Below are 27496 nucleotides of genomic sequence, written 5' to 3'. Positions count from 1 at the left end.
GTCTACATAGTTATCAAGAAATTGTAAAAATAAAACAGTATATTGCCACATTTCAACGCATTTTGGTTTTAATTGTACAAACAATGATTTAAAACCTTAAGAAACAGCTAATTCAATGCATTTCACAATTTCACATACTTATTCATTTGCTAAAGCCTTGTGTCCACGATGCTAGAACTGCGTCCGAGTTTCGGTTTAAGCCAATGAAACTGCTGCTTTTCTGTAAGAGCTGCTAGTTGATTGGCTTAAACCGAAACTCGGACGCAGTTCTAGCATCGTGGACACCGGGCTTAAAACTCGCGTTTATTTCACGCAACAAAAACACCTATAGGCTTTCCTCTGCCCCGCCGCGCCGCCTGCCCCGCAACGTGACGGCAAACAACCTTGATTCAATGAAGATTGATATAATAATAGATTTACAGCGCGTACATTATTTATTAATTACCTAATAATTATTTTTAGAATTTACCAAAAATTCGATATAGCTTACGATATGTAATGTAATTTTACATATAAATGTTCCTCAATCAGTCAAAATGTATCGCAAATTTTTTTTGCGATATCGCACGCTTATATCTTGTATTATCGACAAAAAAAATATAGAATATTTTCTTTCTTATATAATCTAAATGCAACTCTTAAAATGGTTCTTCCAATAGACAATTAACAAATTTTTTTAAATTATCTTTCTTATTTCAATTATTATTCAAATTATTCTCTTGTGTTAAAAGTTTTATTTTCTCCTCCCCTGTGTTTACCGTTATTCTTTTTTTTTGTAATTTATTTCAATTATCACAAAGACTTTGAAAACTTTGTCCCACAATTAGTTCGTGTACTTTATTCATCTTTTAATTATTGAAAAACATCTCCCATGCTCAACGATCTTTCGAGAGAATCGTCTTTTTATATTCATCTCATATTTTATAAATCTCGCGAAGTTTTTCCGTCAGCGCGTGTTGCGCTTCTCCCACCGAGCAAAGAAAGAAGATAATCCTCGTTAGCCTTGATAGGCTAAATCGTTGGAACGGCGGGCGCTACAGTTCCCGCGCTCAACAATCGTAATTCTCGAGCCGGCTGGTGCATTCGCGCATCGTCGATCGCGGTAAGCGCATCATTGTCGTCATCGTCCCGCCGTCTTCGTCTCGTCGCGTCGCGCTGATAAACGCGAACGGCAATTGCGAAACGCCGCCGCCGCAGCTGGGCGTCCGCGACCCGTCGTCTCTCGGCCCGATGCTTAATCACGGTTAGACGCAACATTGATGCAACGTCATTCCGCTGATAATCGCCGACGTATCACTTCGACGCTGCTATCGAACTTTTAATAGTAATATATATAATACGGGCCGGTTCAGTGCGAGCAGTCGGTCGGTGTTCGATTGTCAGTGCGCATCCGACGGCCGCGACTTTGACACGCGAGCTAGGGAGTGGTCATTATCGGCGACTATAATAAACGAGGTAATGTAGATATGCAAATTGCGTCCAGAAACGAGTCAAACGCTCCTTATTCTTCCATAATACCGCTATTAAATTTATTGCGAAATATCGCCTATCATGAAATTCAGTATTAATTGCATTAACATTTTGTTGACTCAACTTGCTCTTTATCATCCTTCCATTTGTTTTGGATATTATCGGACAGTATTTATATTGGAAATTAGAATATATGAAAATAGAATATTCAGAGTTTCATTAAGATGTGACGCGCGCGTGTAGCTTCAATAATTACAGTGTTATTGCTCGATTATATTCATATTGCTTTTATATTATAATTACATTATATTAACTATTATTTACGATATATGAAGCATATAAAAGCGAGTTAATATCAAAGATATTAACTCGCTTTCTAAACTCAACTTCTCCCTCTACACTTGTGGCAAAAAATTATTACGATATATGAAGCGTACAAAAGCAAGGGTCGAAGAATTTTCTTCTAAACTTCTTTTTGTACTCGTCGTGAAAACCTATTCAGCCGACATCTAAGAACGACGGCGAGAACACAGTCTTTATCATCTTATTATCATAAAGAGTTATTATAAGTGTGATAAAAGTGAGTGTTTGCCCTTGACCGCCAAAGAGTGGCGGTCATTTATGTAACGGCCCGGCAAAATTGTCGGGCAATTAAAATTTACATGCGATTATAATACCGTATTGTTACGGTCAAGGTTCCCAATAGGAAACCGTATATCCTCGTCATATAACCGTAGACGCGCGTCGTGTAGCATAGAATTTCGTGGTTCAACAACCGGTTATTTCCCGGTTAAAATTTCCCGCTGCGAGAATACGATCGCATCCGTGTGGATTTCGATGCGGCGAGAAATTGCAGATATATATATATATATATATATATATATATATATATATATATATATATATATGATTCGTTGTTGTTGAAATCACGGAAGAGATACCGTTGAATCGAGAAGTTAAATAACTGCTCTGAGGGGCACTCGTCTGCATCATCTCGCACGCGAAAGACACAGAATGGATGAGTGAATTGCGAAACGTTATCTAAGAGCCTAATTCTCCCGCTCTGAATAGTAGGTACGTGACTTTAAGATAATGTTAAACTAACGTTATTGAATTCTATATGTGGAAATCTTTCTCTTCAGTTACACAAACGTATATAAATAATTTGTCTGACAATCTGGAGGACGAAATTGTTCCAAAAATGCGCACAAAAGTACGCAATTATATCCATCAAGATTAAAAAAAAATTAATACGAAGAAACGCAATTTGTTTGTTGTTGACCTTCTTACAAATTATGCGAATAAATTTTATGCTTATTTATGGATTTCAAGATTACGTAAGTGAAACCAATTCTGCAGAGTTACATTTGTGATCAACCGGTATTGCTTCAATCAAAACATTTTTTAAAAGCGCAGTCAGCGGCTGCAGTTTGAAAATTAATTTCAAAAATTTATATTTTGCCCTTGTTATACGAAATAATTTCAAGTTGAATGAATGTTATGTCATTGAAACTTAATCTCATGAAGATAAAATATTTTTAAAACTCTGTTTGTTAAATAGATTTGCTTAATTGAGTCTGGTTCTAGGCGAGTATACTCCCAGCTTAATCAACTTCCGTTTCAACATTAAAAACATGCGTATTTATTAGTTAATACATTATTACATAATTAAAACAAGTAAATAATAATGTAATAATATTAAATAATTCACATGTAATGATATTAAATACAATTCATTAAATAATTAATAAATAATAGATAGGAATACTAATAAATAAAGTATCAGTAGCGTTAATAATGCTAAATGAACTTATTAAATGAGTTAACACACACATCCTTACTAATATCGTATTTTAAAGTATATTTTTGTCATATACGATTTGTGTCAGCCTTCAGAATAGAATTCTATTTATAATTTTGTTTGCTATAAAAGAAATACATTTGAAGAATCAAAATATACACATATATAAAACATATATCTATTAAAATATACGTATATACACATAGAAATATATAGGCATAGAAAATTATAATTCACGAATAGACCGTATAAAATGAATTTGATATCACAAAAGATATATTCAAAGGGACGGGCTAATTATGAGCCGAGCGCGGTAATCCGTGCGCAAATCTTTCTTGGGAATTCGTTTATTTTTCGGTCCTATTTTGGACCATCTTCAGCAACTAAATGATACAAAGAAATTACGTGATTACATGAAATTACGTGAATTATATCGTTTGTATAAAGACTTACATGTGTATTTCAATTACTTTGGCATACAAAAGATATAATTTTAATGTATTTCTTTAAATACAAAATTGCACGGAAAAAAGGAATTAGCTACTATAGCAAATCTAGTCGTAAAATATGGATAATTATAATTAACATTTTTTGCAGCGAGAGCTATAATTTAGCAATGGTAGCAAAATCTTTTTGCAATTATACTAAATTATAGCTCTCGCCGCAAAAAATGTTAATTATCCATATTTTACGACTAGATTTGCTATAGTAACTAATCTTTTTTTTCCGTGTGGTTAATTAATACGCGTGTCTGAATAAAAAGTGTGATTATCGAACTGCTGCTCTAAGCTATAATACCTTATAATTCAGGCAGAACGAAGCAAATACCAAATCATACATAGAATACCCCAAATTTAAGCGGAGTTTAAAGATCAATACCATGTTAAATATATAATTATAATTAAGAAAAATTAATTTTTTACGAAACTTTATTCCATCTCATTTCATCTTCTACAGTTTTTAATATTTGTACATGGAAAAGAAAATGATATTGTATTAACAGCATAATTAACAGCAGTCTAATTAAAAATAATCTTGTGAATTCAATAATAATAAAATGAAACAAAAACGTCATGCTTTTGTTCTATTGTTATTGTTTTATTAGTATAAAATTCTATAAGATTATTAAATTAGAAATTATTGACTTAAGATTATTTTCAATTAGACTGCTGTTAGCTAATGCTATTAACATCAATTTTTTTCTGTGTTAATACCGATTTTGATACGTCATGACATAATTTTATACTATTCTACTATAGTACTTCAGTATTTTATATTACCGGTCTCGGTGCTTCATCGTACTAATGCGCACGTTTGTTGAATTGGACAGAATTTCATCAAGATGCCGCACGTTCTAAACACCGTGGTCCATTTGGTCAATCTGGTGGCTTACAGTTTCACACTATATTATGCCTTTAAAATATTACACATTCCTTTCCTCGAAAAGAAGTTCAGCGACTTCGAGACTGGCCAATTCAAGTATTTAACAATGTGGGATGTGGTAAGTAGTAAACTCGCTCTCTCTCTCTTCTTACAAGGGATACGTCACAACTGTCCGAAATCGATTCTCCTTGAAATATATTGTGAAACACAAAAATCTAAGAGACACATATTTTTTTTATATATGCCCATTTTGAGATTTAATTAAAGGATGAAACAACCCTCCCCTCTCCTTCGATATCGTCGAAGTTAATGTGTACCTAAAAGCGACATAAAGAAATAATACGTAAGAGAGTAAGAACGAAAATAGTTTCAAGAGACTAAACTACAGATATTACAACGAAATGATATGTAGAGAATAAATAAACAAAAGTTTTAATAATTCTAAAGAAAAACAATAAAAACTATTATTAACCCCTTACTATTATCTATAATCTGTAATGATAGAAATATCAATCGTACATTACGCGCGGCGCAAAAGCTGCACAGAAACAAAGCACAGTGATTATTTCACTCATTTATCACAAATGTAAAATAACTCTTTTATATGGATGAATTTGGCATAAAAATATCTTTAATTTTTATTTATGGATTAAATGTAATTTCACAAAAATAATAATAAGGATCAGAATATTTTGAAAACTATATATTAGATTTTTGGAAAATTTAAATACAGTTATAAAGTACATAAAAAATTGTAAAAGTTTTATAAACTCAAACCTTTTCTTATATATATTACCGTTTTGACGATAATTGCTTAGAATCAAATATAAGCATTATTTTTAAGGGGTTGTTTTACCTCTTAATTTCAAGGAGCCAAATCAATTAATTCCGGACAGTTGTGACATGTCCTTTGTTAGATAAAATATTAGATATATATAATATATAAAAAGTGTATGTATTATTTATATTATAGATAATATAAAATATTACAAATAGGCGTAAAGTGTAAAATATATAAACTACATAAATTTAGATTAAGAATATTGCTAACAGAACGATAAAAAAAGAGCAGTTTCTACGCAGGAAATACTTTTAAATAATATCTCAGTCACGTTATAACGTCAAACATAGCACAGATTTTTTTTAGTGTTTTAAATAAAATAAATTTTTGTTGATATCTTATGAAAAATGATACAGTTCCGTTTGCTTGATATTTTATGTACTAGAAACTAGCAATAAATATGTATAATACGTATAGCAACGTAATTAATTATTATTAGATATTACATATATAAATTGAAATATTTACTTTTAATTACTCTTAACATACAAGACGTTTCTGCAATAGAAAATTCTAAAGCTTTAAGAACTTTCTTGGAAAAAAAACAATTTTTTTCGCGTTATGAATATTTTTTATCTGTAGCCGAGTTATAAAAGTAAAAATAACTGGCAACGTTAAAGGTATAAATATCGTTGTCATTTTCTACCTAGATTGGTCGATCAGAGCTTGAAATGGAGATTGAACGATTCTTCTATGGAGTAAGCTTCCATATATCAAATCTATCAAATTTGTTGTACAGTCAATTAATTCATCGAATCGATTGTTTGAGTTCTGCTCGTGGCATACATATACATATATACATATATAACTAAGTTTATTTATATATAACTAAGTCAGTCGTTGTAAGTTATACAACGAACTTTTTCGAGTACAGATACAACCCTTTGTTAAATAACATCTCTTTTTTTACGGCTGCAAATTTGACACGGCCACGAGTCAATGTACACGTACAAACCATTGAGTCAGCGAATAAATAAATAGAATTAATGCTCTTTTCATTGTTACTGTTTCATTGCAAGTTGTGACTGCAGAAACAGAAAATCATGTGAACTTGCATTATACTTACGTAACATAGAAATATAAATTACTGTGTAAATTAACGACAAACTTTGTTGTACACAACATGCTAAATGTTTGCGTAGTGCTTAGACGTGTATAATTGTTAAAATATCAATTTTGACAATTTCCGACAAACCTGATTCTAGTTGTTCTACATTAATAAATGAATGTATAACATTCCTCTCTTCTCTCTTGCACTTTGCGTTTCGAATGAAAATGTATCTCGTGACAACTGATCAAGATTTATAGGCATTTATTAGTCCACGAGATTGTTTATTCTGGAAATAACGTTCTCCAATTCCATTAGAAAATATTGTCTCGAAATTTGTAAGTAAATGCAGGTTTGGCTTGACCTGGGGGTACTGCGGTACCTAAAATAATTGGAATAAACAAAAAGAAAAGCTAGATTGTTTGGACGAGATTATCCAAATTGACAAACCATATCAGTATCATATTATTTATTGATTTTTTCTTATAAAACAAGCATCGTACAGATTGAACCGTCTGTCGTTATTAGGTCATTGATATGGACGCTTGCACAAACATATTTAAATATGTAAACACTACTTAAGAAATTGATTGATAAAAACAGATAGCTGAGACTGTTTTATTAGAAACAATCTAGCAACCGTGATATGATAATTTCCCGCGGGGCTGGAATATTTCTTTAATAAGCTAGTTTAGTTAGCGGCAGAAGAAAAAGGAAATTCTTTGCTACCTTTTGCTATCTTTAGCCACTAGTGCATTAGTATATTTTATCGCTAATAAAACAAGGCCGATTAGAACCAACAAGTCTTGGTTTATAAGTCAACCGGATTACGTTTGTATCGGGTGTTTCAGACTTAACAAAGGATGGAGAAATACCATTGTTCCTCCTTCACTATTGTGTCATCAACTTCGTGTAATTCCAAGTTTCTAGAAAGTCTAGACCTTGCTCAGAGCGAGATTGGTCTCTCCTCCCCCCCCTCTCTCTCTCTCTTCCTTCTTTCCTTTCTCTTGCGAATCGCTCCCCCGAGACAGCTTTGTTAAAAAATGAATTAGAGCCTTTGATGCCGGAGAAATACGCACCCTATATCTTTGAACATTAAAAATAGATAAAAAAAATATGATATAACAACTTGAAATCAATCAATCGTATCAAGCGTCTTCAAGTTTGAGTATCGGCGGCACGAGGACGAGCTGGTAAACCGAGCATAGGAGAATCGCAGAGAGAGAGAAAAAAAAATCACAATCCCATAGCTCCCCAGCACGAACGGTAGCTCGAAGAGATACGCCTGCACAAAAGCGGCCTCGTCGCTCAAGGTCCATGAGTAGCAGTGAAGAATAATAACCAGGAGGCCGATATTCGATCGGTGGACGGTGATCGATTCAAGCTGACCGCCTGCTGGAACGCCTGGAACCTCTCAATTTACGGGATCGGCCGCATTCCTTCGAGTTTCCTCCGTTCGCGGACGGCGGAGGAAACAGGGTTTCCTAAGGAGGATGGGGAGTGGAGACGCGACGGGGAGTAGGGCGCCCAGGACACCTAAATCCACCACTGCTCCACGTTCTCCCCTTCCATCCTTTTCTCCGTTCACGGCGGCCGCATGAACCAGTGCCAAACGCACGCACGCTGCGGTCTTTTCTCCCTTCCCACCCGCCGTTTTACTCCATTATCCGTCAGTAAGTCGCGGGCCGCCGACACGAGTGCGCTCGAGGTGTATCTTGTGCTGGACCACGTGTGAAAACCGCGGCTCGGTGTCTCGCGTCCCCCCCGGCGCGAAAGAAAAAAATTGAAAAAAAAAAAGAAAGAAAAAGACAAGAAGGGCAAGACGCCTCGCACCACATACCCGACCGCTCTAAGAATCGAGGCGCGCGTTTTCCGCACCAAGTAAGGGTAGATCGATCGGTACCTCGAGGTCGTGGAGAGCGCGGCCGTGCGTGGACCGATTAAAAATAGGGTTCTCTCTCTGTCTTTCAGCCTTTCTCTCTCTCTCTCTCCCTTTTGCGAGACGCGGGCGTGTCGATGCACGACGATAAAAGTAGAATCCGGTCCTCCTTGTCGCGCGTGTACACACGGGCAGGCAAAGTGTTTGCGCGATCTCGGCCTCGGAGTTCCGATAAGCCCGGTGCCGTTTCACGCGCGACAGCGTTCCCCGCGTTCGTACGCGTGCACGGCACACGCGACGGGAGCATGCCTTCTCGTAGCCGCGACGGCCGTCGGATCGTCGACGAACCTTGTTGTCCCCCGGTGAACGAGAGCGTCGCGACAACCCTCGCCGCGCGGACAAGACGAGGTTAGGATATCCGCGGACGCGCCGCGTCCCGCGTCCCCAGACCCAGAACGTCTCCGTCTCCAGAACCCCGCTGCGCCCGGCGCGGCGTCAGCGATCGCCGGAATGATCGCCGCTTGTTGAACGGCAGGTAGATCGGTTGTTGCCTAGATTCCAATCGCATCACGATACGATATAGCGGGACGCACGTGGAAAATATTGCCTTCGTAAATATAAAGGAGAAAAAAAGAGGGAAGAATATATTTTGTAATATGTGGTGTAAACTTAGATTTAGAAGGATGCAAAAAGAGCGGGAAGGGAGCACAAACTTTGGAAAAAATCTCTTATCGACTTAACTTTATTACGGACGTATTGCAATTTATCCATAAAAGAATTTATTATTATATATTTTTATTTAGTCAGTTTTAAATGGATTTTTAAACGTTGATGGGAAATCAAAATTGTAGATTTCTAAAAAAAAAGGCATAAGAAGACCGGTTTAAACTTTTAAAAATCTCACACTGCAGATCTGTCTCTTTTATTGTGAATTCGAATTTGCCACGATTTGAACTTTGCAATTTATCCATAAAAGAGTCGATTATTATTTATTTAGTCAATTTTAAATGTTAGATGTATGAATGCTAGAAAATCAAAATTCCGGATTTCTAAAAAAGGTATTATATATAGAGAAAACCAGTTTAAACTTTTTAAAATCTCTCACTGATCTGTCTCTTTTATTGTGGATTCGAATTGGCCGCGATTTGAATTTTCTACGGTTTGTCTGTGAATGAGTTAATTATTATTTATGTAATCAATTTTTAATGACAGATCTATAGACGATGAGAAATAAAAATTGCGAATCTTAAAAAAGGAACAAGGAAGATCGATATAAACTTTTGAAAATCTCCCACTCACCAGCAGCTTTGTATTGCGGGTTTGTAATTGATTAGAATTTTCTACAGTTTATCTATTTTTATCTATTTTTTTTATATTATTATCTATTTATTCAATTTTGATTACGTATAACGTATAGGATACATAGAGATATAGCGGTACGATCTCTTTCCCATTTCAGAATTTATAGAATATACTTAATTGCATTGTTGCTTATGATTTCGCGGAAATTGTCGAGATCGTTACTGCCGTCTGAAGAAACAAGAAGCATAGTTACATTCGCAATTTATCTTCCGGCCTTTTGATTGAAGATCCAGTACCAATAGGTTGCTTAAAGGAAGAGATACATGGTAGGAAGTTCAAGTCGTAATAAATCATTGCGTCGCGAAGATAACGAAAGTAATTTTAATAAATCATCGTATCACCGTCGTACGCGTCGTAAATGCCAAGACGGCACTTAATTTCTGACGTTGAAAGAAGGAATTAATTATAAGTGTCTATTTAAAAAGTTTTATACTTTTTTATTATGTTAAAATATTCGTACGTTATGACAATTATTTGAAAAGAAACAAAAAAATCTTATATGTGTGTCGCGCAATATATCGTAAATAAATTATCTTCCGATTGTCCTGCTTTGATTGAAAATAGTGTTTTGAGAATTGTTGATATACGCATTGGAAGAAAATATAACAGATTGAATACAATGCCATTTTCTTTTTTGTGGAAAAACATACAGAAGAAGAACGATGGAAATTGAATGACACGTTTAATCATACTTTCTCTTTGTACGATACGAAACATCTCCCCATTAATCTACTTTTAATTATTACAAACTTAAAAATATATAGTAATATTAGGCCCTGCGATATACAATTAACAAAAGATTGTTTCAAGTATCAAGATCAACTTTATAATTTTATAATTTCCGTACTTTCTTTCCAAAGACACTCCATTGTCTTTGAAAATTTGTTATACTTTCCGAATTATTAATCATTTTCCCGCCATTTTATATTCTTGTTTTTATTTTCCCGGTATATTCTCGTAATGTTCCTTCGAGCTTTTCTTTTTCAATCTATCTCGAAACTTTTTCTCATATTTGCATCGGCTTCTTCAATCGGAAATTTGTCCAAGTTCGCACTTATCTGCTGTAACGTGCTCGTTAAACCGCATGCAATCGACAGACCGCAACACCACGAGTTGACAGCTTCTGTCGACAGCACGCGTATCCACAAACCTTTAACGGGAATAAGTATCGGACGACATTGTATCGACAATCGTAGAGTAAAAATGCTGACCTCGGGTAATTGCGTTCCAGATTCGTGAATTAAAAAGTCTCTGTCGCGCAAAGTGAGTTATGTAACGTAATAGCCGGGCAACGGGTCACCTAATATTTCTTTGAACGCCCCGCAGTTCATATTAAATCCGTGAAAGGCCGTATATTAATTTTACGCTTCGGTAGCAGGGCTAAAAAAAAAGAAAACGAGCTCACCCACGAATAGGTGAGCCCCGATGACCCAGTAAAAATATAAGGCGATATTAGAGTTGAATTTGTCGAAGACTATATAGGTATGCCGTGCATGCGCCAACTATTCAAAAAGAAACACGTTTAAAACTAGATTATTATCTCTCTCGTTGTGTAAACTAACACTTGAATAATGCATACGCGTTATACGTATGCTTGTGCATTATTCAAGCGTCAATTTACACAACGAGAGAGATATGATCTAGTTTTAAACGTGTTTCTCTTTGAATAATTTTTTCCCTCTCATCCTTAAGTCGGCAAACGTTGCCGCTCATTTTGATACTCGTTATTTTTATTATCTTTATCTGATTTATATTTCCTTTCAGATTTTTATCCTCGCTTGACATTCGATACTCGCTTGACATTCAATTCTCACAATCAGTTGCAGTCTATCTCTATTCGATCGTTTAACTGACAAGAAAAAGGGTCTTCTTTTATAACGACTTCTTTTATAAAAAAAAAGTTTCGGTAAATTCAGACTAACACCGGTCCGGTCGTGATATACTTTGCGCTTGCACAAAGTGCTTTTACATTGCATAATGCGATTAGCAGGATAAATGGACGATAAAACGCGAACGCTTCTTCGTCCGAGCTATTGTTCTTAGCTTTTTAGTTTCTACGTGACATAATGTTTACCGCTACTTCGTGTACCGAGAGTGAGTGTAAATCACCTTTCCTCGCGAGAAGTAGTAGGTACAAGATAGAAATCAAGCGTGGAGATGTGAAGAAGTGAATGAATAATGGTGAGGTAACGAGAGACTTCACACATTTTCTCGATTTTATGTTGAAAGGACGGATTTATGTAACGATATAACGTTTCATGTATATTTCTATACATAAAACGTATATATTTCCGACATCTGTCTTAATATAATCGGGCGAATCTTATTTTCGGACGAAATCGTTGAAACACGCGCGCCATAAAAATTAAATTAGGAAGAAGAAATTTCGGCGACGTTGGTTTATGTAAATTACGTGAAACTGAATAAAAAGAAAGAAAGGAAGAAAGAGAGAGAGAGAGAGAGAGAAAAGAAAGAAATCGCGCTATAGATACAATACAAACATACATTTATAGTTGTGTTAACGTTTTACATTAATTAACCAAATCAAAGCGTCTTGTTTTCTTGAGTTCTCCGCTGTGTTATTTGGGATCTCCATTGATTATTATTTAAATTAATTCAAATGTAATTCAAAGCGATTCACTTTCAATTTTACAAATGGCTATTTTGCATGTAAGCTTTCTTTGATGATTTACTTCTTTCTGTAACCATTAAAGTATTAAAGAATGACATCACAATAATTTCTTTGGTTATTTTTAGATTGATATATTTCATATAATACATATATGTATACAGGATGATACAAAAAGGTTACTGTCAAACTTAAGGAGCGTATAGAACAATTTTCGATTAAGAATCTATGGCCAATATTCATAGTCGGTTCTTATTTCAAGACTTAAGTAACGTCTTAAGTAATATCTTAAGATGCTAATACGGCTCTGTAATTGGTTCATAACATCTTAAGGTCGTACTTAAGGTCTTAAATATAAGATCCGACTATGAATACCGGCCTATGTTCTCCGAAGTAATCCTTGTACAGGCCTTTGAATATTTGGAACTCGGATAATATACCAATGAAATAATCGCAATTTACTACTCTTCCACTATTTTGCTTTATTTTGTTTTTATTAAGGTCTTATCAAGGATTACGTGAGATACCTGGGATATTTGAGGGAGTGCGCCAGAGTTCTGTTCGATGATGCAATGCTTGCATTGAATGCGGATGTCGCCAATTCGAACACCTTTTGTAAATTCAGTAAATTCAGTGTGCCAATCTTTAACAAAACCTTAATAAAAACAAAATAAAGCTAGTGCAAGAGTAGCAAATTATGATTATTTCATTGGTATATAATCCGAATTCCATATATTCCAAAGGCTTGTACTGACTAATTGTAAGTCTATTTTGACGTCACTCTATACGCTCCTTACGTTTGGCAGTAACCTTTTAAATTACCCTATATACTAGATATACAGATGTACAGATATACTAGATGTACAGTTTAAATAAATGAATTTGTTGAAAATACACGAAGTAGCAAAAATTGAGATTTGTTATGCACGTGAGATCTTTTTTAACCAAGTACTTAGTTAGTTACGTATAAATTATATAACTCAGTTATACTCGCTTGCATAATGTACGCACGTGTTGGGAAATTATCAACTGAAACTTTCCATCTTCGAACTATCTTCCATTTGCATATTTGTCACTCTTTTAACGATAATTGTCGATGTCGGTAGTACTTATATGATTCGATTTCGGTATCGATTTCGATAAGTTGCGTACAGGAATAAGTGTCCTTTGAAATCACTGGTGCAAGCAAAAAAGAATTGTGTAAAGACGAAAATAAAATAAAATAATTTTTTTTATCTTCGTTCTTTTGTGTATTCATATATTTCTCTGAAAATTAGATTTAAAATGCAGAACAAACAAAACTGTTACGTGAATACATACCCACACGCACATATGCACACACGTACATATAGGTGGATATATTTATGTTTAATATTTTTGAACAATTGTGTTTTTACAATCTATATTACTTTTTGCAATCAAAATTATTTTTTCTACAATCACCAGAGTATAAATAGAATATTTTTTTTAAATTAATTATCTTATTTCTATCGTTTAATCGCAGTTCTTGGATCAATGAGTGGAAACAGATCGCAAGATGCTATACTATTTATCGCAGTCTTAAATTTTTACATAATCGGGCCCGGAATGTCCATGTCTAATAAATGATTGCCGAGATTGCGCTTACAAGTTTTTTGCCCTCTCTGTCTCTATTTTCCATTATTACAGCGATTTCTCTTAGTACGCATCGTTTTTCTTCAAGAGAAGATTTGTTAATAACCCAAGCGAGACTCTCCGAAGGAGAATTTAAAAGAAGTAATGTACGCCAAGAAATTGCTGCAATTAGAGCCGAAACTTCGGTCGCGGTAATGGAAAATGCGGTTTGAGAGAATAAGAATTCGCAAGGATAGTTTAAACTTTAAACGGCCGTTTAGTAGACGCGCCATCCCGAGGATTGAATTATGTAAAATTTTCCGTAATCAGGTTTCACGTGCGGCTTAGTGCCGCCGTTCCACGAGAGTTCCAATGAGATCCTAACGATGTTAACATCGAGAAAATAATTCAGAGAGAGAAAAAAATTATATGAGAGTGTCTCGCGCGAAAGAAACGTGTACGCCGCGACGCGGGTGCGCGGGTCTTCCCGTTCTTGCTCGACGTCGCGCCGACCGCGACGGGTGTCCGTGTGATCCCCCTCTCCCCCCCCCCACCCACAAAAGAGATAATTACACGTTTCAGACTTACTCGTGAACAGCTGTGAGATGCGAGAGGGCCTAGCGATCGGATTCCATGCCGTTACGTTTTTGCAGTACGCTTCCGCGGTTTATTACGATTACACGTACACGATCGTGCCGCACAATGTCACGAGCGTGCACAACGCCTACGGTGGGAAGTTCAAGTTCCTAACGTTCTGGGATGCGGTTAGTATCGACGATGCAAAATTGATTTGCGCACCGTTTCATTGGCGATGAATTTGCGATATCTTTGCCCTTTTGGTGTCGGTACCCACACCCGCACGCCGCACCCAAACGCATCCCACACTCCGTGTATATCGATCCCTCTTTGGCTGTCACCGCGATCCCGTTACGGCAAATCGCCGAAGGAAACGAAACGAGATTTTCCGCGAAACCGTTATTACGCACGAATTTGACTTCGGAAAATCTAGGCCGATATACGTGAACGATAATGTAACACGTATCTCAACCTGTATAAGCGGTCGTGATCCGCTTCAGGATCTGGAAATCGTTTGTAACCGGTCCTTATTATCCTGACCTTGTTATCTTTTAAATTTCATTTTTCTCGTTTATATCTGCAAAAACCGTTACTTCCGCGGGAACAATTATTTGTACGTATGATCCGTAATAAGAAATAAATTTTTTAGAGATAAAAACATGTACAGTTTCCGGCGCGGCGATCATTGGTCAAGGCATCATTCTTTTATTCCCAGACACATTCATCCTATGCTTCTTCTTCCTGTTTCTCGCAAAAAAATGTAAAAAGAAAAGCCCAGAATTAGTTATTGTATTTTCTATAGAGCAACATATTACAGAGCAACGAGAAACTCCTAGTATATTCTTCGCAAAAACCGATTCTCTGCGATCACAGATCTAGTATACGCAATGTATCCTTATTGCCATGTTATGTAATAGTGAAAACCGACACGTCTATCCAGCAGAGACCTGGGTGATCGCAAAAATCACAAATAACGGTGATATAATATTCCTCGAATCAGCAACGTAACCGGGATTACGCTCGTCGATAACGATTATACGGTGCAATCAGCAATTACAAAAGAACTTTTCTTTCAATGTGGCGTATATATGGAGTGATGATTGAGAAGCCAAATAGCCCTGTTAATTTGTGATGAACGGACAGAATGAAATGGAGACGAACCCTACTCTGTAAAAGAAACCTGTCATTTTTATTAGCGCAATAAGTTAGTGCGAAAAAATATACACGTATAAACATGTAAAAATAAATATTACGAAAAAAAGACGGCAACAATTCAGCTCGGTTCGGATACATGTTTTTGGAATAATGACTATCTGAACTCGCATAATACCTAATCTGGTTTTGAAAATTTTTTAATTACACTTTCTAACATCAATAACTACACCTGTATATTTTTGAAGATTTTCAGGCAAATTCTTTTCATGAAAATCACCATGTCGACAGTTTCTGAATATATATCGTGCAATCAATTAAATTTTCGACTTTTTCATGATGCTAATTTTTATATGTTTTATAAGTGTATATTATTTTTGCATTACGGGCTAATAAAAATGACGGTTTTTAAAAATAATATTTAAATCATTTTATTCTGTGTCTATTATTCTATTGCAAAATAATAGCCAAAACAGATTGTCATTCTTATTGTAATAAAAACGTTACTTTAATTTGAAGAGCTACGCAACTGTGTCGCTTATCGTATTTTATAAAAAAAATCTACGGTATATAGTAAAGAAAGTTGTAAGTGTATGCCACGTCTGGATGAATGAACGCAACACATTCAATACGATTACATTGGAGTTGTTTATTTTTCAATTGACATTTATCTCGCGAGTGAATCAAAAAAATACGCTTGTTAGAGACGAGCGTAAGTCCTCTCCGTTCCACTCAGTTTGTCCCGTTGAGCCAAAAGCGTGACTCTACATTCGACGAGATTAAGTACGTTCGAACATTTTGTCACTTATCGTCGAACGGTGACACACACTCGACCATTTCACGCTTGAATTGCCGCCATCAAACCGCTCGTAAAGAGCAAAATTCAATTGTTTAAGCACCACTGCCACCACTTCATATTATGCAGCGAAACGGAGGCACGTGTCACGCAAGACTGCTTGTGCGCATGCAGCGTCAATCGTTAATTATCGCTGAAATGTTCGTTTAACTCGAACTAATCGTTTCATCTAACAAAACTAAGAGCATCGACTTCCGATCTAAGATTCAAGATTTCTAAATTAGCCTGAGTTTCATTCGTCCACTTTTTAATTATCGAATAAGCAGAAAATCACTATCGCGGTAGCGATAAAAACTTTCAAACATAGTTTATTATTAATTTTTAACGATTAAAATAGCCCTTTTGGTAAGTTTTTATTTTTGTACTCAAAGAACCTCAGTCTAGATGATTAGGTAATTAATCTTGATATCGAGAGCAGCGCAGCTAATTAGGTCACTTCCTCTTGCTCTGTCATCGCGTCGAAGTGTCGCTCGTGGTGACTTGCACGTGACATGCATCATCACTCGATTGACACGTGATAAGCTTATACGGACGGTGTAGAACAAGCGTTTTGATGGATAAATACTTGGTCTTGAAACGTCAATATTAGATCTAGGTGTCCAAACGAAATCGTATGTGTCGTGCGATAATCTACGGATAATATTGATCGATTATACAGTATTATGTAACTTTACATAATATCGATTATACAAAATATTACGTTGACCATTAAAAGGTGCATAACATATTTGATCATCGTGCGTTATATGAATATTGTAAATTGACAATCGAAAGAGTTCGATTTTTGTGGCTTAAAAGAAATTTAAATGACAAGCTGAAAAACATTTAAATACACAAAACACGATATGCTTTTAAAACTTTTTTTTGTTCTAGAAGTAAAACTTGCCGTTTAATATTCGAATCTATATGATTATATTGTAGATATATTTTCGAATGTATATTGATGTTCGAAATAAAATATTCAGTTTTCGATACTTGCTAATCTTGTCATTCAAAATTTCTTTAACGTACATGTGCAGCATGTACAATAAATGCGTAAGCCATTCATTAGGCAATTTTACCGCTTGTGTTTAACAATGTCTTTATCTAATCGATGGAATGGTATTCAAACGTTAAACTATGTAAATAATAATTTACGCTGGGAACGGCGATACGCAGAAAGTCCCCAAGTTTACCTGTACGATGAAGAAAACAAGAGAAACGTCAAATAATGAAATATATGATTATATTATACATATATTTTTTAGATTAAATTATTTTAAGTAGCAAATAAAATACAAGTAAAAAAATCGCTCGCTATATAAATTTTTGTTTAAAGCCCACGTTATTTAGTCAATTCTCTCTGAAGTCTCAACTCGGAATTATTAACAAGTTTATTATTAATATACATTTATTATTAACGTATATCATTATATAATAATACATAATATAATTATACTAGTTATTATATATTATAACAATTATTTATTATTAATATATATTATTTATTATTTATTATTAATACATTAATTATAAAGCAGTCCTGAGTGGGAGTACGCAGCGATAATATTAGTTAAATCGCAATTAACTTTAAGCGATATTTATAATTACTGCGACACTAAAAATACTTATTGGCTTGTTAATTAAAGCACCTTGAAATGTCACCTGTGTTCTAGATTCTGCAAGCGATATTCTTTTTGATATGTCTTCTAAACGATCTAATCGGCACGAACGCCGTAAACCCCAAGAAGCCGCCCTTCATGCGGAAGCTGAAGGATCATTTACATGCGAGTCTCGGGTTTCCCGTTGCTATGGTGAGTAGTATAATTAATTTGCATTCGCCTCAAATTGAGCAAAAGAAAAAATATCAGTAGTTCAGATACTTCCTTAAATACAATCCTTATGAGTTTAATTCTCCGGAGTAATGAGAGAAGAAGAATATTCTCGAAACGGGGCCGAATGAACGACAAAAGAAGAATCGATTTCGCTTCTGCGAACCGTACAGTGTGTCACATTCGCAATTTAAATATATTAACGTACAAGTTAATTTAGCATGTATACATTTTAGTAAAGCGAGTTTTTTCTTTCTTAAATACATGTTTTCCTAATTCTGTCCCACGAATGCGTTTGCACGAAAGCGACACGTGTCTTGCGCTCAAGCCCAACGAAAAACATTGCTTAAATAAAGAAGGATAAATAGGGGCCGATAAAGTTACATCAAAATTTCTATTTCAAAAATGAAAGGAGAGATACAATAAAAATTACATACAAATGTTTATTTTCTACATAATTATTTTTTTTTTTTAGTGCACTGTGAGACATTCCAGTTTTTTACAAGTTTAAACATTTCTTCACGGTTTTTTTTGCCTAAAGTTCATGAAATAGAATAGAATTGTGGTCTTAATGTCTTTTTATCTTCGAAGCTTCTTACCAATAAAAAATTCTTATCAGACAGAACTTAAAGTACCTGCAATACTTTCCATTTCTGTAGTACACCGAATAGTAATTTAAATAAAATCTGTATTTTTTTACTTGAAAAAAATTAAACGATTGCATTAACTTAAAATACATGCTGAAATATTTGAAATTAAGCGATATTTGTTCAAAGAGGAAATATTTAATTCTCAGTTTCTACACAAGTATTGCTCGTTGCGAAGATTCGTAAATAATATAGAATAGTATAGAAACTTGAATCGCGTTGAAACTTAATGTCGATTTTGTTGCCTTGCAGTTCGTCGGCGTGACTTTCTGGGCGTTGATGTTCGTGGACCGTGAGCTGGTGTTGCCGAAAGCGCTGGACCCATACTTTCCATGGTGGCTGAACCATTTGATGCACACGATGATCATGGTGACGACCGTGTTAGAAATGATCGTCGCGCCACGACAATATCCCAAGCGATCTCGCAGCCTCGGAATACTTACTGGTTTCATGCTCACGTACTTAGTTTGGTGAGTGAAGAAACGGATTTGCGTGTATCCGCTCTTCTTTGTCGTAATAATAAGACGTTACGAGGAGTAAGTGTGTCGACAACTTTACATAATGCAAGTTTACAAAGAGGATGGGAAAGTATTTCAACGCTGTAATTTTGTATCTGTCGACGATAGGAGTTCTGGAGATTCTAATCCACTCCAGAAGAAAGTTGTGTGGAGAAACTCTTGATAACACGAAGAAGAAAGAAACTATATATATAAGCATCTCACTCTTGGTACATCAAGTGCATAGAACATTACACGGTGTCTTTCAAAATTTCAGGATACACGTAATCTACTTTAAAAGCGGCGTCTGGGTGTACCCCGTGATGGACGTGTTGACGCCGCCGCTACGGATCGTGTTCTTCGCCGTGCTGCTGACGTTCTGCACGATCCTATACTTCGTCGGGGAGATGCTGAACAACATCATCTGGGGTAACGAATACACAAAGCATAAAAAATCTCACGCCAAATCCAAGTAGCCTCGCCCAAGCGTTCCTAACGGGTGATAAAAACCGCATCTGCCTGCCGCCTGCGGTGTTGGTGAATAAAACAAAAAAAAAATGGATCTTTTCTACCATCCTCCGTTACAGCATGCGCGATGTATCATTTATCAGAAAGTAAATGTCATTTAGAATGTTAGTGCTGTGTATGTGCATGCGAGGCGCAGTTTAGGGTATATAACAGTGAGGAGGATCGGCGTGATCGTTAACCCGGCGCGGTGGAGATAAGTAACACGGACGAGCAGGAGTAGCATGCAAAAGGTGCAACGCATTTCTACGCGATCACGGACCAAGGGAGACTAATCCGTGGGTATAGCCATAGCCGTTTCTTTCTCTCATTTTCTTTTTCTTCATGCGCCGAGCGAACAAAATGATGCGTCATATCAATCCCTCACCCATCCCTTACCCGCGATAATAGTTATTTTTGTACTTTCGTAGGGAACGACCTATCATATTATTGTTTTTACCAATAAAGTCATAATTATAACATACGATGCACGTAGAATACGTGTGTAATATATGCATATAGATGTACGATGTAGCGTACATGACAATTTGCCCGAACTAAAGTCCAGATATATTTGTGTGATCGAGTGTAGGAAAAAAATACGTAGCGGTAACGGAGAGCGTGGAGCCGGATATGAAAACGTAGAAACGGCGGACGGACGAGAGGGAATCTTAAATGTACACGATCGTAATATACCGATCATCCGGGGATAACGTGCCGAGGACATTTTCTTGCTACGAGTGAGAAGTGCCTTGGCGAAACCTATTACGTTTACGGAAAGAAGATTTTGACTCCGACGTTGAAACGAAAACATATGATTATCTATGTATGATTATATTGGTACAGTTTAATTCAGCGAGTAATTTAATGATACGTATGGCCTAAGAATTGATATTGATTGCCGTAACATATATTTTCCTAGAAGTTTTATTAAATATGTTCCATAGATAGACTCTTGATATCTGTTTCCTGCCAGAATATTAAAGCTTAAATTGGAACGTGTACGTCACGTCAATAAGAATTATACATTATTTATAGAATGTGTCTCGCTAATGGTTCGATATGCTACAGTAAAAATATAAATGACGATAATTTTATCTCTGATTTTTCTCGGACAAGAAAGATATTTTAAATGCAATCAATGAACTTTAACACGTTGGGAGAGAAAGTAATATACATTTTCGTATTCCGCGTATACATATTGTAATAGTGAAATTTTAGAGACGTTTAAAAATATTGAGAGAATAATTAGGCTAATGTAACAAATATGGAAAAAATGCGATACGTAAAATAGAGTACTCCATAAATATATTAATAATTATTACAAAACATGTATAAAATGTAATGATACAAAGAGACACAGCTTACAATTAGTACTTTCCAATAGAAACATTTGTACTAGCCGCAAATATTCGACTCATGTATTAGTAATATATATATCTAGCAATATATATATCTAATATATATATCGCTTACTTTTATATATATATGTATATATAAAAGTAATCCGATCTACTTTTTTGACTATAAAATGTGGCTGTTGCAAAAGTAAATTATTTATTAGTTAAAAAATCAAGAATATTCATTGTTTTGCATTCTATGAATGTGCTTCAAATTACAATTACATTAAATGAGTAAATATTAAATGGATCTTTTTGTTTGCAAAGTAACCATTAATTTATAGATCAGTAATAGAGAGAATTGTAAAACGAGTTTTATTCAGCCACTTTTGTTAAAAAAATAGATGTATGAACATACTCGCGCACACACACATACACAGAATATCTTACTGTCACAGAATGTTCGATACATTCTTACAAACATTGGAAGACATACGATATTAGAAATGCAATAGTATCCACTTTTACGGGAAAATATGTACAACGTAATATATTTAAGATTCTAGTGTCATCACAAATTAAAAATTAATTACCTAGGACTCGATGCGAGTTGTCATACACATACACACGCGACACACAACAGTTATGGATACCGTATTAAAATTTAATTACTATTTTAGCGATAATAATAAATGTGGAAAAATATATTTATACATATTTTGTGTTGTACCTACAGATCTTCTCAAGCGGCATTATTAACCCAGCTTTCGTTATTCCATCGTATGATATTTACAAAAACAACCAATAAAAGTTATTACTTGATTTTATTTTTGTTCCGAATACTATGGCGATAGAAACGATAAGAGAAGAAAGGACATAGTCCGATCAACGATATGTAACTATTTTTACTATTTCGATAAATTATACCTATCCAGCACATACTTTCTTACACGCGCATTTCTCAGTATATTTAAAAGAGCAAAAAAAGTTCTCAGTCTTACGTCGTGATATTCTTACTTTTTTTCAATTGCGGCGATATTTGAGTCCCCTTGGAACTACAATGTCTGCTGTTAATTATCTCGTCGATACTCTGCTTTAATTCTTCCATCTCCAGTATATCGAGCGGCAGCGAAGTCTGCGTCGCCATTTCCCTAGCACTGGTCTGTCCGTCGCCTTGCAGCAATCTCGTTAACTCTGGATAACACGAGGTGAGACTAGAATCCATATCGCTCATCACAGCTTTCCTATACGCCTCTTTCTTCTCGTTTTCATTCTTCGCTTTAATATCGTTAGCCTCTTGAAGCAGATGTTTCAAGATAGCTTCGTCCTGCAGAACGTACTTGCCCCTATGACCGCCCTCGCGACTTCTTCTACCACTTTCATGATTATAAGTCTTACAGTTCTTACTGCTACACTCTTTATTCTTATTACGCTCGTGTGCGTTGTCTGGATCTAACATTTTTAATTCATCGTCTGATTGACTGCCCTCACTGTCACTGTCCTGTTCATCTTCCTTCTCCATATTGCCTACTTCCAGGTCGATGTCCTTATCAGCCATATCTTGATGTATCTTCTCTTCGCTACTTAAATTTTCGTCGCTGCCGCTTTGCCCTCTCATCAAAAAAGGCAATAGCATGCCCGTGTTTTTAGTGTCGATAATTTTCAAGGCTCGCTCATCCAATCCAGCGTTTCCTAGTCTTCTGCCCATATTGGGCATTGGAACTTGAGTCATTAGTTGACTGTCTTGAGAAGTAGTGCTGCCTCTCCTAGAGAGCGGATCGATTTTGGCTGATCGGGATTTCCCAAAGTCTCTTCTGCTCTTTCCACGACGACCGCGCGACCGGCTTGCGACCTTTCGTGTCGTCTTCACCTGTGCGATCTGCACGGATATCTGCGAGTCCAGAGAATTTCGTCTGGATTCCATAGAAACGCATCGGAAACTGTAACTGAACTCAGAATCCACCGAATTTCGTCTATTACTAGACACAGATCCTGTAGTTCCGCCGACTAGCGCACCCCTTCGCGTTACCAATTTCGGCAAAGCGGCCGCCCAAGTGGTGCTGAAATCTTGCGACGCCGCGGAATTGAGATCGAAGTTTAGTCCAACCGGATCCGCGTGAGTGTTGTGAAAACTTATGGACAAACGACCGGCCTTATTAAATGTCTTCCGGTTCGCGAATAAATGCGCGATAAGCTTGTGCTTGCTCAGTCTTATAGGAGGCTCCTCAGACTCGCGATTGAAGATCCTGCAAACGAGGAGGAAACACATACTACTCAGAATCGCATTATGGCGACAATGGCAAGTCAACACAGTAAGTATCTAGGGTGTATTGAAATTTACCTTCTCAGAAATCTGCACCATGTATTGATCGTCGAGCTAGTCCAAATCCACGAGGACATGAGTATGCCGGTAGAAAATAACGCGAGCAAATGCAGTTGCAGTTTACCCGTGCTAGGCCTCATATCCATTTTACATTCAGATACGTCTGCATACTTTGTCGTAATCATGCATCTTTAAACAAATTCAATTACATTACACTTACATTACATTTAAATAATACAGGATTATATAAAAAGTATCTGTCTAATAGATTATAGTTCAGATATATTTATAGAGAATTTCCTATTATGTAAAATACGTATTTTGAATATACACGGACTGTAATATTGCATATATTGAAGTCTCCTTACGTCATATAACTCCTGAAGCTTTGTTGCCACTGCTGCGAGTTCTGAATTTCATAAATGTGACAATAAAACGTTACAACAACAGCTGCAAAAGTAGCTATAGAAAAGAGCCCCATTCTGACAATGGTTTGTTTTATCTTTGAACTTGCTCTTTCAGATATAATTTCTTGACTGCTTATTTTTAAGCGAATAAGCGTGTAAAGCCCTAAAATACGTGCAAAATTATATATCGCAGATGCAAGAATAATTTTTCGATACGTTATACAATAATAGATTAATACTCACAATTTAGATTAATATAGAAAGCATGGAAAAATATGTAAAAACTTTAATATCATATATCGATACAAATATATAAATGATAAGGAACAATAAATCTACCTCTGCATAAAAAGTATCCTCCTATTAGCACGCCAAGTAATACGGGACAGAGTACAAAAATCTTCGGCGCATGATCGGCGTAACCCACGAAGCAAATTCCCGTCATGCTGTTGCCGTCAATTCGGCCTAACGCCATGATTGCGACCGTCAAAACGAGTGGTATGCACCAAGCGATTAGATGAAAGTAAGCACTCTTTTTGTCTATCCGGTCTTGTATCGTGCCAAGTGCTCGAAAGCTCATGTGCCAAGCGTACGTCAATATAACGAACCATACCACAGCTGCCATTAGTGAGTAATATACTAAGACGAAAACAACGACGCAAGATAGATTTTCACCGCTGTAAGAATATTTTATGAAATCAGATCAACATAAAGATCATTAGAATACTATGTATTCATGAAACGTACCTTGGTTCTCTCGTTCTTAACGTTCCGTCTTTGCGGCATATAATTACATCTCTACTGCCAGGAGTGAATTGAACCAGCCAGCCAATGCAAGATACCATAAAGCAACTATTTATGTAAAATATCACCAAAGCTGGATATTTGTTTGCGCTTCTCCAATCTATCAAAAATGTTACCTGGAAAATGTACATAATTTTTTTATATAATTGATGTCATGATATATATCATTTATAAATAACTTTTCCACGCCAACTTACAATGGTGACTAAATTGAAAAAGCAGCAGATTCCTGCAGCCCATCTTATGAACAGATGTATTTGATCGTGTTCATCAGACGTGTATAACGGGTCATAACATGGCGTTCCACAGCCCTCCACTCCGTCAAAAATCGAAAGAGCATTGTCAGTAGGTACAAGAGGTTTCAAACATTTGCCCGAGATATTGAATTTCAATTCCCTAATGTCATTCTGGCACAGACGCGGAAACAATTTCGTATTGTCACACTTTGCAAAATTCGGCCATATCGTGTTATTCATCAGCATCCTGCAGGGTCCCGATACCATCTTGCACATCTCTTGAGACGGCAATTCGACTGTATCATTAATGCATTTCGGCATGAATATTGAGCATAAAAATGGCTGAACGACTGCCCAGCATTTTGGCACATGTTTCAAAGCTTGCAACAAGTACAGTCTTTCCTGAAAGAGGATGCATATAGAACAATATAATGTATTCTCTAATTCTAACGTATTATTCTAATGTATTATAGAAAAAAAGCATTATAATATCTAATATAACATATTATAAACAACTTGCTATTAAGAATGTTAAAAGCTAAAATAAAAATCTATTTAAGTATAGCTGGCATAACAAAATATATTTATCCTTATATCTTAATGCTCCACACCATAGAAAGGTTAGCCCATGCATAGTAAGAAATGAGATACCTGAGACAATGCAAATCTTGAGACTTAAACTTCCTGGTTTATATAGATGCAAAGTAGGTTTATTCCTTAGAAAGCTTCACAACGCTAAGTTTCTAACTTGCATGCGTAAATTTTCGCAAAAGTCACGTTTTATCAGAAAGGAAAAAAAAAGAACACATTACTGATGCAAAGAATACATAAATAATAATCTTATCTACCTCAACAATGTCTTGAGTTACACGCTCTGGTATGAGGTCCAACGTGGTAAAAGTGTAAGGTAATTTCGTACCCATACAAGTATTTCTAGACAGCGGAAGACATTTGGCGGGTCTGCGGCAGGCCGAGATATCCGGCGACAATTCGCCTATGGGATATCTCTCCAACAGATAATTGGGATCCTTGATTCTGTTGTGCCGGCTCAAATCCACATCCTTCCACGTACCGTTTTCACCATTGTCGTTAGCTGTGAATCCATGCTCCAGTTCCAAGGGCGAGCCGTTGCGAAGCAACAAGCAACAGAGGATCAGCAAAAGTATCATCTGCGAGTGGAGAACAAAAGTTTGTCACAATCAGGAGGGAATCAATTTCAGAAAACGTATATTTTAACGTAAGCAAAAAAGCAGAGAAGCGAGTCCTTCTCCCACATCTCCGAGAGAAGACAAAAGAAACTCCATTTCTCTCGCTTTTACAAGTATGCGACGTCTCTTCCACGAGGTTCCATCGATCAATTAATTGATTTTTTAAGACGAAATGTCACGTGGGGACAAGAGCGCGAAATAAACAATGGGATTAGCGGTCAGAGGACGCGTACCTTCGTGCGGTCGGGCTTCACGGATCGATCCCGGCTAACCGTCTAATTGTAGGCAAGGTCTGCGTCTCGCATCTTCTACGCGACAGCCACTACTCGAAGTCGAAGCGCACGATTCACGAACCAGCCGGACCACACAACGCGTCGCGTTCCCGGTCGGCGGACCACCCACGGCGCGCCTTCCAGCCCCAGCCTCTCCCTCACTTTCTCAAGTTTGAACGCACACCACAGTCGGCCACGTGCATTGCTCACCGATGGCAGCACCACTACCCGGCGTCATCGCTACACACGCGCGGAAATCAAGGCCGAAATACGCCGAGACGGTAAGGGCCTGAGCAGAATAGCTGACTTATAATTTTAAGAGTGTTTTATGCTTTAAATCTTTGTTTTTAGCAACGCACAATACTGTCTTGTGTCTCAAGTCTTACAATGTTGACACTTTGTACACTCGTTTAAGACTTGAGACACAAGACAGTATTGTGCGTTGCTAAAAACAAAGATTTAAAGCATAAAACACTGTCTTGAAATTATAAGTCAGCTATTCTGCTCAGACACTAACAACGAGCCTTTCCCGCGCGTCGCTCGATTTATATTTCGGAGTCATGTAAGTATTAAAAATGCAGTGCTAAAATTGTTAGATTTTAAATTTATATATACATTATACAGTAAGTTGTATTTTCTTGAGAGAGAATACATATACAAATATTTTATATATAATATAAACATAAAATTGTATTTATATATGTATATAAAGGTAATGATTTAATGAAATTTTTATATTAACAATGACTAAAAGTGTAACATTTGTTGTATACATAATCGTTTTATATTTTGGCAAAGTTGTTAATATACAAATTTAATTAAATTTTTTTTCTTGATTTCTATGAATTACTTAATAT

The 27496-nt window shown here is 36.1% G+C and overlaps 2 protein-coding genes across 10 annotated transcripts; one reads left to right on the top strand and one right to left on the bottom strand.

The window, feature by feature from the left end:
• The first annotated feature begins 1077 nt into the window (after positions 1-1077).
• On the top strand, positions 1078-22124 carry LOC139770235 (androgen-induced gene 1 protein). Of its 4 annotated transcripts, none has more exons than XM_071702043.1 (6): positions 1078-1455; positions 4602-4772; positions 18246-18383; positions 19301-19518; positions 19823-19974; positions 20642-22124. In XM_071702043.1, the coding sequence occupies exons 2-6, from the start codon at positions 4614-4616 to the stop codon at positions 20692-20694; spliced, it is 720 nt and encodes a 239-aa protein (XP_071558144.1). In that variant the 5' UTR covers positions 1078-1455; positions 4602-4613; the 3' UTR covers positions 20695-22124. The 4 variants fall into 4 exon arrangements, with proteins under 4 accessions (XP_071558144.1, XP_071558145.1, XP_071558142.1 ...); XM_071702044.1 differs by lacking the exons at positions 1078-1455; positions 4602-4772 and adding exons at positions 7685-8424; positions 14589-14770; XM_071702041.1 differs by lacking the exons at positions 1078-1455; positions 4602-4772 and adding exons at positions 11941-11965; positions 14589-14770.
• Positions 21341-27108, bottom strand: Smo (smoothened, frizzled class receptor). 6 transcript variants are annotated; one of them, XM_071701995.1, is made up of 8 exons: positions 26601-27108; positions 26008-26328; positions 25121-25561; positions 24867-25039; positions 24459-24796; positions 24081-24282; positions 23731-23901; positions 21341-23659 (listed from the first exon to the last, which is right to left on the bottom strand). In XM_071701995.1, exons 2-8 carry the CDS (start codon positions 26326-26328, stop codon positions 22387-22389), a joined length of 2919 nt encoding a protein of 972 aa, XP_071558096.1. In that variant the 5' UTR covers positions 26601-27108; the 3' UTR covers positions 21341-22386. The 6 variants fall into 6 exon arrangements, with proteins under 6 accessions (XP_071558096.1, XP_071558097.1, XP_071558099.1 ...); XM_071701996.1 differs by having other exon boundaries at positions 21341-23635; XM_071701998.1 differs by lacking the exon at positions 26601-27108 and adding an exon at positions 25811-25906 and having other exon boundaries at positions 26079-26214.
• Positions 27109-27496: the final 388 nt, after the last annotated feature.

The sequence above is a fragment of the Temnothorax nylanderi genome, unplaced genomic scaffold (genome assembly GCF_030848795.1).
Source record: "Temnothorax nylanderi isolate EJ_2023f unplaced genomic scaffold, tnyl_v1.0 TNYL_tig0028_pilon, whole genome shotgun sequence".
Lineage (NCBI taxonomy): Eukaryota > Metazoa > Arthropoda > Insecta > Hymenoptera > Formicidae > Temnothorax > Temnothorax nylanderi.
Note: the sequence above shows the minus strand (reverse complement) of the source record. Positions and strands in the feature narration are given on the sequence as shown.

Bases quoted from the DNA above. Each gene is read 5' to 3' on its own strand.
- LOC139770235 (XM_071702041.1), top strand. The intron at 14,771-18,245 runs GTTAGTATCGAC...CCTGTGTTCTAG, and splicing joins TCCTAACGTTCTGGGATGCG to ATTCTGCAAGCGATATTCTT. The intron at 18,384-19,300 runs GTGAGTAGTATA...GTTGCCTTGCAG, and splicing joins TCGGGTTTCCCGTTGCTATG to TTCGTCGGCGTGACTTTCTG.
- Smo (XM_071701995.1), bottom strand. From the start codon at position 26,328: ATGATACTTTTGCTGATCCTCTGTTGCTTGTTGCTTCGCAACGGCTCG. The intron at 25,562-26,007 runs GTAGATAAGATT...ATCCTCTTTCAG, and splicing joins TAACTCAAGACATTGTTGAG to GAAAGACTGTACTTGTTGCA. The intron at 24,797-24,866 runs GTACGTTTCATG...ATATTCTTACAG, and splicing joins TTAAGAACGAGAGAACCAAG to CGGTGAAAATCTATCTTGCG.